Here is an 18,844-nt window from a genome sequence, read left to right as displayed (position 1 = left end):
GGTAACTATTCATCCAAAGGCAGCATTGATCGGCTTTAGTTAGCAGCAGTAGCGAAGGAATCGCTTGATTGGGTTCAGCCATCGATCGATCGCTCAGGTTCAGTAGCGCGTAGCCTGCAGTGCAATCGCTCGGGTTCAGTAGGCGAACGCCTCACCCGGGTTCAGTCAGAGCCCAACGACTCGCACCCACGCGCGTACGTGTACGAGAGAAATGCGCATCGCTCGGCCCCCGACCACCCATCATAACTGGGAACTCCCCGATATTTTCCTCGCCCTCGCTTCTACCACGGTTTTTTCCGTCATGGACGGCCCAAAGAATGTCATGCAGCTGCGTCTCCGGCCCACCCATGATGAAAAGCCCATTTTCTGTCGTGATTTTTTGTCATAGAAGTAGGAGCCCACCACATCTATGATGATACCTGGTTTTGTCACAATTATCGTCATAGAAGTGTCATAAGCATGACAAAAAAATTCGTTCGGCCCAAAATGTCACGGATGTGTCTTTTTTTGTGGTGACGGGAGGTGGGGATCCACATCAGGAAAATTCCTTTTTTCGATTCCGGTAGGCACGACAATGACTCCCACGGGTGCTGATATTCTTCTAGGAGATGTCGTTTGGGTCTGCCCTACCTCTTCCCACCTCACCGCTTCTCGGGTGAAAATCCTAACTGCGATGGCGGAGATAACACTCAAGGCATCGTGTCCTTCTTGAAGGTGTCAATGTGAGAGCTTTGTGATGATGGGCACCATTTGGCTCTGTTGGCACGTGCACATGACATGCCCCTCTTCCTCCAGGAGGCATCTGTTCCAGGGGAAACCCTAGATCAGGGTCTCCCAGATCGAATGATGACAGAGACCACGGCGATGTCCCTCCCGTTGGCATTGTTTTTGAGCAAAGGTTCACTGGAATGTCCAATAGGTGGAGTGGTGTTGCATTTACCGCATTGAAGATGTCGGGTCTCTACGGTATGGAGAAGTGGAGTCTCGGAGTTGGATGCGGTTTAATGGACGCGCATAGGCTGGTGGTGTTGTCTAGCGTCGTGGTAATGTCGATGGTAAATGGGCCTGGCAAGGTCTATGCAATGATCTCTCCTGAAGATGGGATGGCGGAAGATGGCGGCGGCATATCCTAGAGCGTGCGCATGCGGTGCACGTTCTAGGACACCCAACCGGTTGGTGCTCTCAGCTTGCCAGGTAGGCGGCTTCTTGAGGCCACTGGATTAGATGGTGACTGTTGATGTAGTCAGGGCACATCTTCATATATAGTTATAGTTGTAGCGACTTTTTTGCCTCGAAGGTGGCTTTGGGTTGATCTTTGTATTTATTTTTCCGGACTCTGTTAAATAACTTAATAAAGATGCATGCGTACATCATTTTGATGCAAAGACCGAGGTAATCCGTCTTTTTAAAAAAATATAAGGGCAACACCAATGGTGTGTATCAGAATAGACACACTAAACGTATGTGGACACGTCTCCACGTACAAGGGATGGGTAGCAACCATCCAATCATATTCACCGAATGCCCGCCCCTATGGGGAGAGGAGGGAGAAAATATGTGTTTGTGATGGGTCCAAGGTATTGTCCACAATGTGTTCAGACTCCTACAATCGGACTCTCACAAACCACTTCTACGTTTGATACCAGTTTGTATGATTTTGAACAATTTTGTATGTCTACGGACATTTGATGTACCACGTTGGATGGCAAAAAGTTTCAAACCATCCGGTGCAGACATATTCCAACAAACATGGTAGTTAAGCTTAAGGGCTATGCAGTCACGTTCAAGAGGGAGCCTGCAGGCTATGTACCAGATCCAGATTTTGTGACATTTATATGAAAATGCAAGGGCGACCATGCGGATAATGATAGCAGTGGGAAGGATAAGGATGACGAGATGCATACTTCAGAGCAGACCTGGAACCCCTCCAACCAACCATCATCCAGTTCTGCACGTGCTAATGACGTTCATATGACACATGTGCATTGATATGAACACATGTGCATTGACACGGGCTTCCGAGTGTTGTTTCTTCATATGTGCAGGGAGCTGGTTCCACGGTATTGGTGGTGACCCCTTTTAACTCTATCTCGGAGACTCCACAGGGTATTGAGTTAGTTGTGGATCTCTGTACCAACTCCATGTTGCAAGGATGCCTTGAGCGGTCACCAAAGATGTCGCGCCAGGAGACTTTGTCAGCTTCCTCTCCACGTACCACGCATACGACGCGGCCGTCTTCGCCAACAGGGATGGAGGTGGCGCTCGCTACATCCGGTGGGCTGGCAAGGCCGCGGGACTAATCTCGAGGCACCTCGGGCCTCATCATGGTGAAGACATCGGCGGGCACGGCTGTGCAGGCCTCGGCGGGCGCTGCAGTGCAGCAGGCCGGCCTACACGTGCAGTGGCTGGGCCGGAAGCCGGACACCATGACTGGGTCGTCATCCTCACAGGGGGTCCCTACCCTAATCACTGATGTGAAGGAGTTGGTGGTCTCGACAGGGGTTGCATCCCCACCGACCACAACTTTTGCTCCGACTACATCGACCGGTGCTCCTGCTCCGTCTACACCGACCATTGTGTCATCTTCACCCGAGCCTTTGATCGATGTTGTTGGGGAGGGGGTTTCTACACCAACTTCATCCCCTCCACCGACAACTAAGCACATGTGGCATGCTTCAGTGGAGATGACCCCGTCTCGTCGTAGTAGCCGACATACGATTGCTGAGGATGGGTGGATCGATAGGAATGAGGATTCCTTGGCCAAGGCAATGCGTCGTAAAGTGGTGCATAATGCTACCTCTTGAGCACTTGCGTTGGTTTTCCCTTGAAGAGGAAAGGGTGGTGCAGCAAAGTAGCGTAAGTATTTCCATCAGTTTTTGAGAACCAAGGTATCAATCTAGTAGGAGGCTACGCGCGAGTCCCTCGCACCTACACAAAACAAATAAATCCTCGCAACCAACGCGATAAGGGGTTGTCAATCCCTACACGGTCACTTACGAGAGTGAGATATGATAGATATGATAAGATAATATTTTTGGTATTTTTATGATAAAGATGCAAAGTAAAATAAAAGTAAAGAAAATAACTAAGTATTGGAAGATTTAATATGATGAAGATAGACCCGGGGGCCATAGGTTTCACTAGTGGCTTCTCTCAAGAGCATAAGTATTTTACGGTGGGTGAACAAATTACTGTTGAGCAATTGACAGAATTGAGCATAGTTATGAGAATATCTAGGTATGATCATGTATATAGGCATCACGTCCAAGACAAGTAGACCGACTCCTACCTGCATCTACTACTATTACTCCACACATCGACCGCTATCCAGCATGCATCTAGAGTATTAAGTTCAAGAGAATAGAGTAACGCTTTAAGCAAGATGACATGATGTAGAGGGATAAACTCATGCAATATGATGAAAACCCCATCTTGTTATCCTCGATGGCAACAATACAATACGTGCCTTGATGCCACTACTGTCACTGGGAAAGGACACCGCAAGATTGAACCCAAAGCTAAGCACTTCTCCTATTGCAAGAAAGATCAATCTAGTAGGCCAAACCAAATTGATAATTCGAAGAGACTTGCAAAGATAACCAATCATACATAAAAGAATTCAGAGAAGATTCAAATATTGTTCATAGATAAACTTGATCATAAACCCACAATTCATCGGTCTCAACAAACACACCGCAAAAGAAGATTACATCGAATAGATCTCCACAAGAGAGGGGGAGAACTTTGTATTGAGATCCAAAAAGAGACAATAAGCCATCTAGCTAATAACTATGGACCCGAAGGTCTGAGGTAAACTACTCACACTTCATGGAGAGGCTATGGTGTTGATGTAGAAGCCCTCCATGATCGATGCCCCCTCCGGCGGAGCTCCGGAACAGGCCCCAAGATGGGATCTCGTGGATACAGAAAGTTACGATGGTGGAATTAGGATTTTGGCTCCGTATCTGATCGTTGGGGGGTACGTAGGTATATATAGGAGGAAGAAGTACGTCGGTGGAGCAACAGGGGGCCCACGAGGGTGGAGGGCGCGCCTGGGGGGTAGGCGTGCCCCCTACCTCGTGGCCTCCCTGTTGGTTGCTTGACGTAGGGTCCAAGTCTCCTGGGTCTTGTTTGTTCCAAAAATCACATTTCCGAAGGTTTCATTCCGTTTGGACTCCGTTTGGTATTCCTTTTCTTCAAAACCCTAAAATAGGCAAAAAAAATAGCAATTCTGGGTTGGGTCTCCGGTTAATAGGTTAGTCCCAAAAATACTATAAAAGTGGATAATAAAGCCCAATAATGTCCAAAACAGAAGATAATATAGCATGGAGCAATCAAAAATTATAGATACGTTGGAGACGTATCACATAACCTCAACAACACAGGTATATTCTTGTCATCCAAGTCTTTTTAATTTTCTCTATTACTACAATTGCTTCAAACCTAAATAATGTTGGTCTTAGTCTAGGTACTAATGAGATGGAAATTTCTGTTTTGACTAATGCTTTGAGTCATATGGAGTATGGCCGATTAAAGGTTACTCCACTGGTTTCTAGCAAACCCAATCCCCCTCATCTAGATGAGGAGGAGGAGCATGCCACAGTAGATAGCCAGCTCCTAGCTCATGTAGTGGAAGAGGATTTGGATGTGGGCTTGGATGAACCTGGGCTTAGTTCGTTGCATGAACTTACAGCATCCCAATGTAAATCTAAAGCCTCTCGTTCGAAAAAGGGTCAAAAGTCATCTAAGAGGGCCAAAATGTCTAAATCTTCCATTGCTTCATAATGAATGACATGTTTTATAATAGCGGAGGTCTTGGTGACTTGGCTAAATATTTATTCATTGCGGATTGCAATAGGGTGCATGATCTAGAATTTTTTTGCTATTTCAGAAACGGGTAGACGTGAATCTTATTAACCGTCTTTCGAGCAGCATAGACTTCACTTGTATTTCACGTTCGCCTAGGAGTCATTCTAGGGCATATTACTTGGCGTGAATAGTAGGACTATGGATGTGTTGGCTAGTTCGAATGGTAAATATCATATTAAAATCCATATCCATAACAAAGTCAACAACTTCACATGGACTCTTGTCGCTCTGTATGGTGCAGCCCAGGATGAATTCAAGGCCGACTTTCTTCGTGAGCTGGTTAATCTGGCAAAATATAATCCATGTCCTATTCTGATAGGTGGTGATTTTAATCTGCTAAGATTTCCAAACGAGAAAAGTCGTGGTAGGTTTGATCGTCATTGGTCTTTCCTGTTCAACATTGTTATTGAGAGTCTTGATTTACGAGAGGTTTCCATCATTGGAGAACACTCACTTGGGCAAACAGTCTTCCCAAACCAACATACGAGAAATTTGATCGCATGTTAACAGATAGAAAATGGGAATCTAAATTCCCTATGGTTTTTATGCATGCATTACCTCATGTCGAGGCTCTCTCTGACCATGCCCCCATCTTCTAACCACTAGTTTGCCACGACCACAGAGTATACGCAAATTAAAGTTTGAACTTGGTTGGCTTCTCCGTGATGCTTTCATGATATGGTCAAGGAAGTGTGGGAGAAACCTGTTGCTGGGCGTACTCCAATACACAAATGGAATAATAAAATACATGCAATATGTAAGTTCCTTAGTGGTTGGGCTAGGCATACTGTGGGTATCCTCAAAAAAGAGAAGGTTCATCTCACGTCTATTATTGACGACTTGGAAGCTCTAGCAGAGGTTCGACCGCTATCTGAACATGAAATTGCAATCAAGAGCCAATCAAATGCACAAATAGCTTGACTTCTAAGAGAAGAGGAGCTCAAATGGTACCAGCATTCAAACTCTCAATTTATTCTCAAAGGGGATTCGAATACTAGATACTTTCATTATGTAGTCAATGGCATACACCCGAAGAAACTTATTCATTCTCTTATACAGGAGGAGAGTACGATTGAAGGTCATGAGCAACTTAAATTGTATATTACTAATTATTATAAAAATCTGTTTGGGGCTCGAGAAGAGGGTAACTTCTCGATGGATGAGTCCCAAATAGATGATATTCCCCAAGTTTCTATTTGAGAAAAATAACCTTCTAACAGATCCTTCCTCCGAGGAGGAGGTAAAGAAGGCGGTTTTCCTAATTGAGTACAACAAGGCCCCGGGTCCAAATGGTCTTTGAGCTGAGTTCTATCAGAACTTCTGGGAGGTTATCAAACCGAACCTTCTAGATTTGTTTGGCCACCTCCATGCTGGACAACTAGATTTGTTTCGCCTAAACTTTGGTGAGATAATTTTATTGCCTAAGGTTAATGAGGCGGTAAGGATACAACAGTATAGACATATTTGCCTCCTTAATGTTAGTTTTAAAATCTTCACGAAAGTTGCGATGATTAGGATAAACTCAATGGCTGACCATGTGGTTCGCCCTTCCCATACTGCTCTCATGCAAGGTAGAAATATCCTAGATGGGGTGGTAATCCTTCATGAAATGGTTCGTGAACTACATCGGAATAAGTTGAATGGGGTAGTCCTCAAAATTGACTTTGAGAAAACTTATGATAAAATCAAGTGGTATTTTCTTCAACAGACTCTCAGAATGAAAGGCTTCTCTACAGAGTGGCGCACTTTGATTCATAGCTTTGTTTGAGGAGGTAGTGTGGCCATTAAAGTCAATGATGTCATTGGCCGCTACTTCGAAACGAAGAAAGGATTGATACAAGGTGACTCATTATTGCCCGTGCTATTTAATATAATGGTTGATATGTTATTTGTCATGATTGAGCATCCAAACGTTGATAGTCAAATTGATGGGGTAGTTGATCACCTTGTCGATGGTGGACTTTCTATCCTTCAATATGCTGATGATATAATTCTATTTATGGATCGTCACCTAGAGAAAGCGAGTGCTGATTAAATTTACCATTCACTTGTGTGTATCTTAGTTATGAAAGACCGGATGTAATACTTAAATCGTTTACTCTATATAATAAAGTGCTCTTTATCGAAAAAATTAGAAATGGTTGGATGTACAGCGTTGGATCGACTTGCCAAAGTTCCGGTAAGGCTTCGCCAGCAAGTGTTTTTTGAAATATTTCATCGTGACTTATCGATTTATTGCAAAAGCAGGTAAGCAGCACTTGTAAAAAAAGAATCATGGTGCCCTCAAAAAAAAGAATCATGGTGAGGAGAGCATTGCCGCGAAACTATCAGCGATGCTCCTGACGGTGGTCTGCGACACCGCCGACTCGCCGCCGAGGTACCACCTCTGGATCATCTCCGCCACGGCCGCGTTCTCCACCGCCACCTTGGCCTCCTCCTTGCCTTCTGTCACGAACGTTATCTCTGGCGCGGCGGTGGGCGTGGCCGGGAAGTGGAAGGTGACGACGGAGCCGGGCCTGAAGTACTTGGACTGGAAGAAGTCGGAGACCTTCTCGAGCGCCTCCTCCTCGTCGTCCTCGTATTTGTCCGCCGCCACGAGGCGGTCCCTGACGGAGCTCTCGAGCTGCACGCCGTACTGCGACCCCTTGATCTCCTTGATCACCACCACCCTCAGCACCTTCTCCACCGGAGCTGCATGCACGCGCAACATCGTGTCAGAAACATATGACCAACGTCACTTGTCGGAGGTCGATTGTCATGCATCCATCGTCTCACCGGAGACCAGGGCGTCGAAGAAAGCCTCGTCCTCCATCAGCTGGCTCTTCCCCTTCCAGCCCTGCAGATGCTCCATGGCGCCGTCGACGTCGAGGTAGACCCCGACGGCGTTGAACTTGATCTGAAGGAAGTGGATCTCAATGTCCGTGACGCCTGCACGTTGAAGAACTTACTTTCGTCAAAAATAAAAAAAGATGCATTCGTATCGGTTTCGTCAGTCCAGGATTCTGGTGCTTGCCATGGCCGACGAGCGAGAGCGCCTTGGCGCCGGCGATTTCCCGCGGGAACGGGATGCCTTCCACTTCCACCGTGGCGGCGGCCTTCTTCTCCTGCTCCGATCCCACTGCAGTTCAAGCGAAATTCGATCAAAAGCTGAATATATTTTCTTTTTCACTCATGATAGTTAATAAGAGTAGAACTGGAGAAGCTTACTTGTTTTCTTGCAGAGGTCAACAGATGAAAGAGAAACAAAGAGGAAGTTGATGGAGCAGCTTTGCGTTTGTTATGGCAGAGATGGAAGAGTGTGGGCGTTTTATCGTCGTGCTTCCGTGCGATGGGGGTGGAGTAGGGGTAGGTGGGAATAGCAGGGGTGGACATGTGGCTGTACTGAGACTGTGAGATACAACTACCACTGAAGTAAGCGTCCAAACAAACAGCGGAGGGTTTAGGGGGTTAGGTGCATCTCGTGGTCAACAATCGTTCACGCAAATGGTTCTCCTTTTACTACGTGCTCCCTCCGTTTCTGATTATTTGTTTTAGATTTTTCTACTTATGCAGACACGTTTTAGTGTTAGATACATCTTTTATCTAAACAAACTTAAGACAGGTGATTTGAGACAGAGGTTAGATTTGTCTAGATGTTTCAGTGTTAGATATATCTGTATCTAGACAAATGTAAAACAAGATTTTTGGGATGAGGGTAATACTCCTACTTGCTAGCATCTTTCTGCATCTACTATTGCCTTTTTGTTTCTTCGTATAGAAGGCAGGGACAGACAAGCATTTTGCAGGGACAGGGTAAGGTGTAGAAGATACAACATCGACCATTGCCTTTTTGTTTTTTCGTACAGAAGGCAATGCAAGGACAGGGTAAGGTTTAGAAGATACAACACCCCATCTGTTTAAATCTAAGACAAGCATTTTGCAGAGACAAGGTAAGGTGTACAAGATACAACCTCTGTATCTGGATAAATCTAAGACACGCATTTTGCGATGGAGCTTAAACCGTACTTGCTAGCATCTTCCTGCATCCACCATTGTCTTTTTGTTTTTTCGTATATAAGGCGGGGACAGGGTAAGGTGTAGAAGGCGTGCAGGGTTAGTGGGCACAGAGGCAGGTCATTCCATTCCTTTCCAAAATTTGTTGGAGAGTCCCACTCCCTGCAATCAAAATCGGACGTGGCCTCTACAACAACCTAACATGATCCAGCCACCCTTTCTAATTCAAGTACTGGTATGCAATTATTATCATACTACTACTACTTAGCCTTTAGAGAGATGTTAAGCTACTACCGTGTACTCTTATCTTCCTCCTCTTTTACCAACGCAAGACAGCTGGAACTACTACTAATCTACATCCAGTTTAACAAATCTCTAATTTAGTATAATCATCACCATGGGTTAAAAAGGAGAACCTAGTAGTTAAAAGAAGCACACATGACATGGTTTGGCATCTCTTCTCCTATTAAAAAACAGAAAAGGAAGAGCTGATCACACCATACAAGGAAAGTGTTTCTCTTCCAGTTTGATCTACCAACGAATTTACAGGATGGTCTGACCGAGTACGCTACACACAACATATGCAAGACAAGTGTTCTTCTCTTCCTCTAATCATCCTTCCAATAAGCTGAAACATACCAACTGTGCTGCTGCTCTTCACATCTCAATATGGTGAGAATGGTTGGGGATCTCTCCTTGGTTGTCCAGGGGCATGTACTGCGCCATGATAGCGCGGATCTCTGAATCCATGTAGCTCTGTATATGTAGAAAAAAAAAGCAGTACAGACAAGGTTTAGACGACAGCCTAGAGTTGTCCATGTCTAACAGTCAATCTGTACAAGTATCTTACCCGGATCCTGTACTTGTACACCGCGTATCCTGCGATTCCTACTGCCGCTAGGCCAAACAATAGAAACCATAGGAAATTCCAGCCTACCCGTGCTCCTGCATCCTTGCCTGAATAAAATGTGTTGACTTTGTAAGCTTTTAATAGATAATCTATTGAAGAAACAAACACAAATAAGATGAGCGAGCATCATATAGATTATTATAGCTAGCCTGCATTTTGGGGGATCTTATGGCCTCCAAATATCACAGGTTTAATTAGCTTAAGTATATAGGCGCAACTGCTGGGGCAATAGTAAGCTTGTTATAGGAGATATGCACATACTTATGCACGTATCATGCTCCTTCATGTACAGCAAGCCACCACCGCACCCGCACTCGTAGCTTCCCCAAGTGTTCTTGCATTTGCATTCCTTGCACTGGCATGCAGTCCTTTCCTTGCACTCATCAACATCTAGCACAAAATATTTCACATCAGCACAGCAACTAAGGAGTGCCAATAATATGACCAACAATGTTCAGTGTGCTTGGATTGTGATGGAATTCTAGGTGGATATTCATATTTCTTCACTCAAACACAAAACATTTTTGTTATTTTTTAAAAACTACAACCTACAGGTTAGTCCAAAAGAATTGTTTCTATAGGTTCATATTCATATTTGCGCACCGAAAGCTACTAATTCTGCACGGCAAACAAACACTTGTGATAGCATAATGGAGTTTGGGGACTGACTCTTACCTTCACATTTGTGGACACCGTCACCTTTGAACCCAACTGGACATTTACAGCCACCATCCTGCAGGTTATGAACACCAGAAATATGCCTTTAGATTTCAGATAATACATGTGGCAGCATTAAGGTTAGCAAAAATCTGAACTGATGACTTACAGTGCAGGCAGAGTGTGTCAGGCCATTCCTGGTCTCTTTCCAACATCCACCATTGTTAATCTCACAGCGACCAGATCCTGAAGCTAAAATAACAAGGGCAGGTATAACAATATTCAATGAGACTAAACTTGCTTGTTCGGGTATAGGGTTAGAGTGGTAGAAAGTACTATCAGAGGCAGGGTATGGTCCATGACATTATTTCAATACTGAAAAATAAACAAAGAAAATATTATCCTAATTTCCTTGTATAGGTACCTTCACAATGGGTGTAGCCATCACCAACAAATTTTACACCTTTCACAACCGGGCATTCGCAAACTCTACCACGGAAAGTATCCTACATATACAACACACAAGTAACATCATATGCATATGCTAAAAAGAGAAGAGTGTTATCCCATGAACTAGAACTTAGCAGAGAAGATAAGACCACCACAAGTACCTTGCATGCAGATATGTTAGCAGCCTTATCGTGCCAACAGCCACCATTATTCTCCAAGCACTCGTTGGTTTGTATATCTACAATTGGATAACAAGATTTGAAGATGTTTAAGAGAAGGATACAAGACAGGTTATGCTTGCCCTACTCACAAAGCAGCACCAAGGAAAAGGGTATGGACATGAATGCACTAACCTTCACTCAAGCAGACGGCAGGCTCAGTGGTTTCCTGGAAACCTGCACAAAGTGCTTTAAGAACTGCCCCTTTGTCAAGTTTCCCTGAGAAGCAAATGTTAGGATAAGCACAACCAGAACCACGTAACTTTGCTGGTAGCTATAGTTATTTGCATTGGTGGACGGAGCACACACCTCTGTATTGTCTATTATTAATGACCAGTGTTGGTAAGATAGTGACATCACCACGAGCACCTTTGCCAATCTATGTAAGACGGTCCATTATGATACAACATGATCACAAGCGGGGTGAATGGAAGAAATAAATCATACAAAAGTACCAAGTACTAACCTGAGCATCCTGTTCAGCTTTCAGCACATGATTTTCTTCATCAGCATTTGGATCACCAATACACTTATCTATTGCTTTGTGATCAAGTCCTGAAAATCATGAACATGTTCAATACAATTATCTACACTTCACCTTAAAAGATAATAAAGAGGCGATGCAAAGACCAACATACCAAGTGACTTGATAACTCCATCAGCACATTCCTTGGTATACTTCTTTTCCTTCATTGGGCAGCGGATTGCAAAATCGGTCACGTAGTCCCACCATAACCAAGGTTTCTTATTCTCCTTCGCAACTTTATAAACACATACTTGACGCAAATTTTGAACCACCACGTCTTTCCCGTCATACCCTTTGCTGAAATCCTGTTCCGGGTCAGGTGCACAGTACCTTCCATGGTTGATACACTGGGATTTGCACTGCTTGCTTAGTGTGAAGGCCTCCGGGCAATACCAGGTAATGTAATGAGGAGTAAACTGTGTGTATCCCTTTTTCTCAAGTATCTGTGCTGGTCCTTTAAAGCTCTTAACGAAATCAATCTGGCTGTCGCATTTGGGACCACATTCATCGTTACTGTTGGTCCAGAACTCGTATTCAACACGCTCATCAGGGTGAGGCAGGGACTCCCTCCAATCTAAATTCACATTAACCATGTGACCGCCATCGACTGCTTTCCTGAGTCTGTCCCCAAAGCTCTTTGTTATCAGCGCTGATGGTATGGTGATGTTCTCTAAATAATCAGCCCTTCCGCTCTCTTCAGGTGTATCCATTGTAATTAGAGGCTCGTCCTTGTCATCAGCAACCAGAATAGCCGCCACTCCCGCGTTCTGAGCATTCCATGCCTTCTTTGTGAAGAAGCAATCTATATAGAACAGGAAAAACCATGTTTTATGTAATCAACGGCATATTTTACTTAAACACAACATGATTGAGCATATTTTAATTGACCGAGTAGAATGCAACATGGCCAAGCAGACAAATAAGAATGTTAAACAAGAATCGGCTGAAACAAAATCAGCGGAACATCACAGAGAGGTCAAACACCAAGAAAGTGACATGGGTACTAAAGAAATCACAGGAGGTGTTCACGGTAAAGGCTTTTCAGATTCTAAGTGTGACCCAGACTGTAAGACAGGGATTTCGTCGTTGTACGAAATCCGGTCAACTAACATTCAGCTCAATCACTATCATCACATGCCAAGATCTAATTTTCAACGCACAGAAAAGACTAGACGAATTAACAAAAGATACTTATCTCACTTCTAGGGCCAATTATATCCGTGCAGGCAAAAGGAAAGGAAACAATTCTCTACAGTAATCTGCTCACCTCCCCGGTCGACTAGCAAGAAGGTGGGCAAGGACCCGGACTTGGCCTTGTAGGAGATGTCGAAGTCGTCAAAGCTCTTGCAGGCCTTCCGGTTGGACTTAGGGTAGGCGACGACGCCGACCATGGTGCCCCCGTACTGCGGCACGCCGAAGTTGCCAATGGCGCACTCGTAGCTGCCCTTAAGAGAGTCCGGCGCCGTGACCTTGAGGCTGTTCTTCTCCACGACGAATCTCCCCTCGCAGCAGCAGCAGAAGCCGTACAGGAGCACGGCCAGCAACAGCAGCAGCCGCGGCGTCGCCGGCGGCGCGGATCGGAGCCTCATGCTCCAATCCGGCGACTGGGCCTCGAGGAAGGATCGATCTTGGTTCCGGGGGCTGTACGGGCGAGGAAAGACGGGGGGATAAGCGGGATTTAGCGGAAAGACTGGTACTTTAGGACGCGGAGGAAGGTGTTGGAGTGCGTTTATGGTATTTGGATGGGCGGAGGAGTTGGGAGTTGGGGAGATTTTAGGGGAGAAGATGGTTGCGGGAAGGGAGAAGGGTACGGACTACGTAGAGGCCATGGTGGTAAAACCTCTTTTACTTTGTTTTTTTCTTTACCAAAAGCGTCGTAGAGTTGAACACTTCTTCTTTGTTCTGTTTTGGTTCCTTTTTCTGGTGGAATTAGTAAGTTTTATTAGTACATGAAAATAGAGGTAATTGGCGACCCTCAGTCAGGTTTCAGCAAACAATGTCCCTGCCGTCTGATTTAGTCACACAGATCTTAACGCAAATCCGACACCATGTCAGCTCTCTGAAAGTGGTCGTTGTGGCTCATCTCTTGGCGAGCGTCCTTTTTTCTTTTTCCTTCAAAAAAAAAGAAGAAGCAGAGAGGTAGGCTAGAGAGGTGGTTGTGAACACTTTCCGCTCAAACAACTTTTATATATTCAAGTTATTTTGTTTTAAATTCGTTATTTCATTTGCAAACAAAATCCTGAAAGTTGCCACTGCTTGATAGAACGAAAATCTCTATAATTTTTGGAGGCGATATTTTTCTAAATGTGTCATGTGCATTTTTATTATATTTAGCATGACAATTTTGCCCATGTTTTTACAATGCCCCCATGGCAGTTTTTAATTCGAGCATGGCATTTTAATAATTAATTACATGGCACTTTCATTATTAAAAGAATGGCAGTTTTATTTTTAAGAGCATGTCATTTATTATTAGTAATATGAAAACTTTTACCTTTTGTCAAAAGGATGGCATTTTATTATTAGGAGATGGTAGTTTTTATTATTAACAGGTGGCAGTTTTATTTTGGAGAGCGTGACATTTTTATTATTGTTGAAATGGGATATTTATTATAAAGAGGATGAAAATTTTAATGTCAACTAGATGAGACCCGCGCGTTGCTGCGGGAATTTGTTGCTTATAATGTTTAATATTATAAATAAACTCTTTCATCGAATAGTAGAAGCTCATTGAAAAAAAAATGTCAGGAGGCATAGTGTGTTGGGTCCGTTCTATCGATGAAGGTGAATTAGAAAGTCTCCCAGGTAAACCGTCAAATATGTATATGGTATGTATTATGTAGATGATAGAATGAACTATTCATAAATTTGAGCACGTGCACAAATACTATAGTACAAAATGATTCCAATACAAATCCAATCGCCATTTATGTGGTATATTCCACAATCTTTTCTGGGGTTGCACATACCAATCCAATATAGTTACCCTCCAAAATATATGCAACACACACTCTCTCTCTCTTTCTCTTTGTTCTAGGGGATGCTTAGACGCAGCAACACTAATGGAAAATTTGATCGGAACATGCATAGACACCGAGTCGCCATGGAGACAACACGGATGACGCAGATCCACTACTTAAATTTGAAGAAGCTGTTAGAACACCCGATCAATAAAAATTTACTTTTTCTTGGAGAAGATGAATAGGGAGAACAACATCAGTAACTTTGCCTAATTACATGAGTGGAACGAGAGGAGAAGAAGATGAAGGTAATTAAGGAGACGAAGGAGCACATATTTTATACCGGCAAGGAGCACATATCTAGAGGATGGCAGTTTTTAAGTTTAGGATGGCGAAAGAAAATATGGATCAATCAAAAAAATGAAACTTGTAATGTGGCATTTAAAAAATAACTAGGCCTTTTGGGTCTAGGAGGTCGCGCTGGGCTGCCAACTAGCGGACGAGCAGAAAGGGTCGTTGGGAGCAGATCCCCTAGCGAATGGTTCATTCGTTGGGGGCAGCTCCCGGCGATCAAACACTAGATATTGGCGTCCTAGAGTTAAGGTCGGCTACGCATGCAATCTGGTATTTTGAGGAGTTTTGCCAACATTCTCTTCAACAAACCCATCCATATATAGGGAACCCAAATCGCCATGGCTAGGGTTTAATATTAGTTTTAGGTTCCACTTTCGGAGTCATCAGACACAAAATATTTGAGCCTTTCCCTTGATGATTTTGTCCACACATAGAGTTCGAGCTGGCAAAAGTGACGCCATATTATAATTACATAGAATCTCCATGAAACTCCCACGGGCAGGATGGTCCTATTATAAATAATTTCTAATCATTAAATCTACTATTTATAAATAGTTGATTCTCACTAATTCTAATTCTCTCAACATGCGGCCTTCTACCTCACCAAGTGTATCATGTTAGCGTCCACTGTTACTATTTTATAGCCCCATGCAAACCACATGCATACTCGTCGTTCACACGCAGTGTAAGTATGCAACATTTCTACATTAAAAAAGTTGTACCTTTTGATTTAGATCATTGTCTTAATACATAATTCATTTGAATTAATATGTAAATTCCCATCGTAGTACGCGGGGAAATCACCTAGTTTCATATACGGCAAAAGAACATAATTTCTTTTTTGCAGCTTCCACTTGGGGGAGGGGTCCCCATGCGAATTTCATTCCAATGGCCGCGCTAACTCGAGGAGATCCCCAATGTGGCACAATTCAGTATGATTTTTAACTTCACTTGTTGTTAGCGAAATTGTCAACATAGTATGATCGAAGGTAATGTTTGGGATTACATCTTCGATATAGGAGCATAGTTATCATTGCTCGGACATCATCAAACTTGTTGGGCAACACATGAAGGTAACCACTCCTTTCCCATGTTGAGCACTTCATCTCTTCTTGGCTATGACCATTCTTCTCTCATGAGACCCCATAGTTGCACGCATTTGGGAAGGTTACAAACGTGTGAAAAGTTTCCTTTTCATCCATTCCACATAGAGGACACAATAGTGGGACTATCGGATGGTGCTTCTGTTTACATATACTAGATGGTGCTTCACACATTGAAGAAGGTGGAGAGGCCATTGCGACGCTCTGGAGAGAAAGGAGGAGAGTTGGGTGCACTGGCCTTGCTGGTATTTGCTTTATACGAGGAAGGAGTCGAAAGGCTTGCATGGAAGGGCGATCAAACATCAGAGGGCGACGATACACCATCGTGTCATGTCCGGTCGTCCATCCATTTGACTGTTCAATTCTCGAAGCCATCTTAATCAACATGCATTTGGAATAGACGTGGGGTTAGTTTGCCTACTCGGCTATCCCACCCAAAGGCCTACTGGCACCGAGCTGGTGTCTGGGCGGACGTATAAGGTGGGTTTGCTCCTTTCATCCCAGCCCGTGACCTGTTTCCCTGGGGTCGACCACAACTCAATGTGAGCCAGAGTTGGACGTAGGTAGGAAGGAACGGCTTTTCTACATCTACGGATACATCATATGGAAATGGACTTATGCTCTGTTGTGGGATGTTTTGGTTGGAAATCAAGGGTGGGAGGAGAGCCCATGTGAAAATCAGGTGGGCTGGTTTTTGGTGGGGAGAGATCCATAAGTATCAATCTGTAGAATTCTGACCTCAGGGAAATAGTCAGGGTCTTTATCTGCTTGGCAAACACGACATTGAATGTCACCTGGTTAAGCACGGATGGGGCCTTCACCAGCGATAGTGAATTGCGAGGTGTCTTTTGCCGAGTCGATTTTCGGTGTCAATGCCACGAGTGGTGCATGGGTTCTCGTACCCGGGTTTAGTTGTGGCAAGGCATGAGCCTATGACGGCCATTCGTCTATGCATATATATGTTCAGTCGCCTGCCATGAGATTATGGTTGGTCTGCATTGAAAATGCAAAGAGGGGTAGAATTCTTTGGCCTTTCGGTCCCGCCCCGTCTGTTGTCTGTTGCCCCCTCACTTCACATGTTTTGCCTCATCTATTTAAAGGTCATTTACCCGGGATTTCTAGAAACCGATATTGCGTTGCCCTGCTCGGTGCCCTCTAGGGCTACATGTTTGTTTGGCGCCACCGGGTAAAGGTCTCTGGATGCTGCGGTTGTCTGTTTGGCAGAGTGGAGTCTGTCGATCCACCCCATTGTTGTATACTGTGGAGACCAACTGGCTGGTGAAGGGTGGTTGGCTCCTTTGCCTTGTGCTATAGAGGTTCATGGGTTCTTACATACAATATTTTAAAGCATACACTATGCATAAAACAATAAAAAATATAAGCCACTTAGGTGCACACACTACACCATCTACGTCTTCCTGGGGCGCTTGCCAACGATATGGCTCTCCGTGGACTCCTTTGTTATAGAAGGCAAACACGTGCTCATATCCAAGATCCGCATGCACATGTCGTAGCTTGCATAAGCGTCCTTCGCCATGTAAATGATGTACTCTGGGTCTAGGGGTTGCTCTCATGTGCATGCAGGTTCTCCATATCAATGCCATATTTCATGCCAATGTAGGAGGGATTGATGATGGTCGCATCAAGATCAACCACAGAGTCATTCTCATGTCTGTTGTCGACGATCTTGTATTGCTTCTAGATGTCGATGAAGCAAATATGCCCTAGAGGCAATAATAAAGTTGTTATTTATATTTCCTTATATCATGATAAATGTTTATTATTCATTCTAGAATTGTATTAACCAGAAACTTAGTACATGTGTGAATACATAGACAAACAGAGTGTCCCTAGTATGCCTCTACTTGACTAGCTCGTTAATCAAAGATGGTTAAGTTTCCTAGCCATAGACATGTGTTGTCATTTGATGAACGAGATCACATCATTAGAGAATGATGTGATGGACAAGACCCATAAGTTAGCTTAGCACTATGATCCTTTAGTTTATTGCTATTGCTTTCTTCATGACTTATACATGTTCCTATGACTATGAGATTATGCAACTCCCGAATACCGGAGGAACACTTAGTGTGCTATCAAACGTCACAACGTAACTGGGTGGTTATAAAGATGCTCTACAAGTGTCTCCGATGGTGTTTGTTGAGTTGGCATAGATCAAGATTAGGATTTGTCACTCCGATTGTCGGAGAGGTATCTCTGGGCCCTCTCGGTAATGCACATCACTATAAGCCTTGCAAGCAATGTGACTAATAAGTTAGTTACGAGATGATGCATTACGAAACGAGTAAAGAGACTTGCCAGTAATGAGATTGAACTAGGTATTGAGATACCGACGATCGAATATCGGGCAAGTAACATACCGATGACAAAGGGAACAACGTATATCGTTATGCGGTTTGACCGATAAAGATCTTCGTAGAATATGTGGGGGATAATATGAACATCCAGGTTCCGCTATTGGTTATTGACCGGAGACGTGTCTCGGTCATGTCTACATAGTTCTCGAACCCATAGGGTGTGCACGCTTAACGTTCGGTGGCGATCGGTATTATGAGTTTATGTGTTTTGATGTACCGAAGGTAGTTCGGAGTCCCGGATATGATCACGGACATGATGAGGAGTCTCGAAATGGTCGAGAAATAAAGATTAATATATTGGATGACTATATTCGGACACCGGATGAGTTCCGGGGGTCACCGGATAATTATCGGAGTGTTGGGGGGTTATGGGAACCCCGGGGGGAACTAATGGGCCACATGGGCCTTAGTGGAGAGAGTACAGGG

The 18,844-nt window shown here is 44.1% G+C and overlaps 2 protein-coding genes across 2 annotated transcripts; both read right to left on the bottom strand.

Annotated features, from left to right (window-relative positions):
• Positions 1-7,024: 7,024 nt before the first annotated feature.
• LOC123103161 (chalcone isomerase-like protein 2) lies at positions 7,025-8,248 on the bottom strand. The gene is made up of 4 exons (XM_044524659.1): positions 8,077-8,248; positions 7,883-7,987; positions 7,645-7,797; positions 7,025-7,560 (listed from the first exon to the last, which is right to left on the bottom strand). Coding segments are annotated over exons 1-4 (654 nt in total). The 5' UTR covers positions 8,078-8,248; the 3' UTR covers positions 7,025-7,165.
• A 1,058-nt stretch (positions 8,249-9,306) lies between these two features.
• LOC123103160 (vacuolar-sorting receptor 1) lies at positions 9,307-13,438 on the bottom strand. Its single transcript, XM_044524658.1, has 12 exons — positions 12,891-13,438; positions 11,736-12,425; positions 11,564-11,652; positions 11,407-11,476; positions 11,233-11,316; positions 11,041-11,117; positions 10,854-10,935; positions 10,599-10,681; positions 10,448-10,505; positions 10,034-10,162; positions 9,713-9,819; positions 9,307-9,618 (listed from the first exon to the last, which is right to left on the bottom strand). Exons 1-12 carry the CDS (start codon positions 13,210-13,212, stop codon positions 9,520-9,522), a joined length of 1,890 nt encoding a protein of 629 aa, XP_044380593.1. The 5' UTR covers positions 13,213-13,438; the 3' UTR covers positions 9,307-9,519.
• Positions 13,439-18,844: the final 5,406 nt, after the last annotated feature.

This window comes from Triticum aestivum, chromosome 5A, assembly GCF_018294505.1.
Source record: "Triticum aestivum cultivar Chinese Spring chromosome 5A, IWGSC CS RefSeq v2.1, whole genome shotgun sequence".
NCBI lineage: Eukaryota > Viridiplantae > Streptophyta > Magnoliopsida > Poales > Poaceae > Triticum > Triticum aestivum.
This window is presented reverse-complemented; position numbering and strand designations above follow the sequence as displayed.

Excerpts from the sequence above, each read along its gene's own strand:
- LOC123103161 (XM_044524659.1), bottom strand. Across the intron at positions 7,798-7,882 it reads GCTCTCGCTCGTCGGCCATG|GCGTCACGGACATTGAGATC; the intron begins GCAAGCACCAGA and ends TTCAACGTGCAG. Across the intron at positions 7,561-7,644 it reads CTTCGACGCCCTGGTCTCCG|CTCCGGTGGAGAAGGTGCTG; the intron begins GTGAGACGATGG and ends GCGTGCATGCAG.
- LOC123103160 (XM_044524658.1), bottom strand. The coding sequence starts at position 13,212 with ATGAGGCTCCGATCCGCGCCGCCGGCGACGCCGCGGCTGCTGCTGTTG. Across the intron at positions 11,118-11,232 it reads TGCCGTCTGCTTGAGTGAAG|ATATACAAACCAACGAGTGC; the intron begins GTTAGTGCATTC and ends ATCCAATTGTAG. Across the intron at positions 10,506-10,598 it reads TGACACACTCTGCCTGCACT|GATGGTGGCTGTAAATGTCC; the intron begins GTAAGTCATCAG and ends CATAACCTGCAG.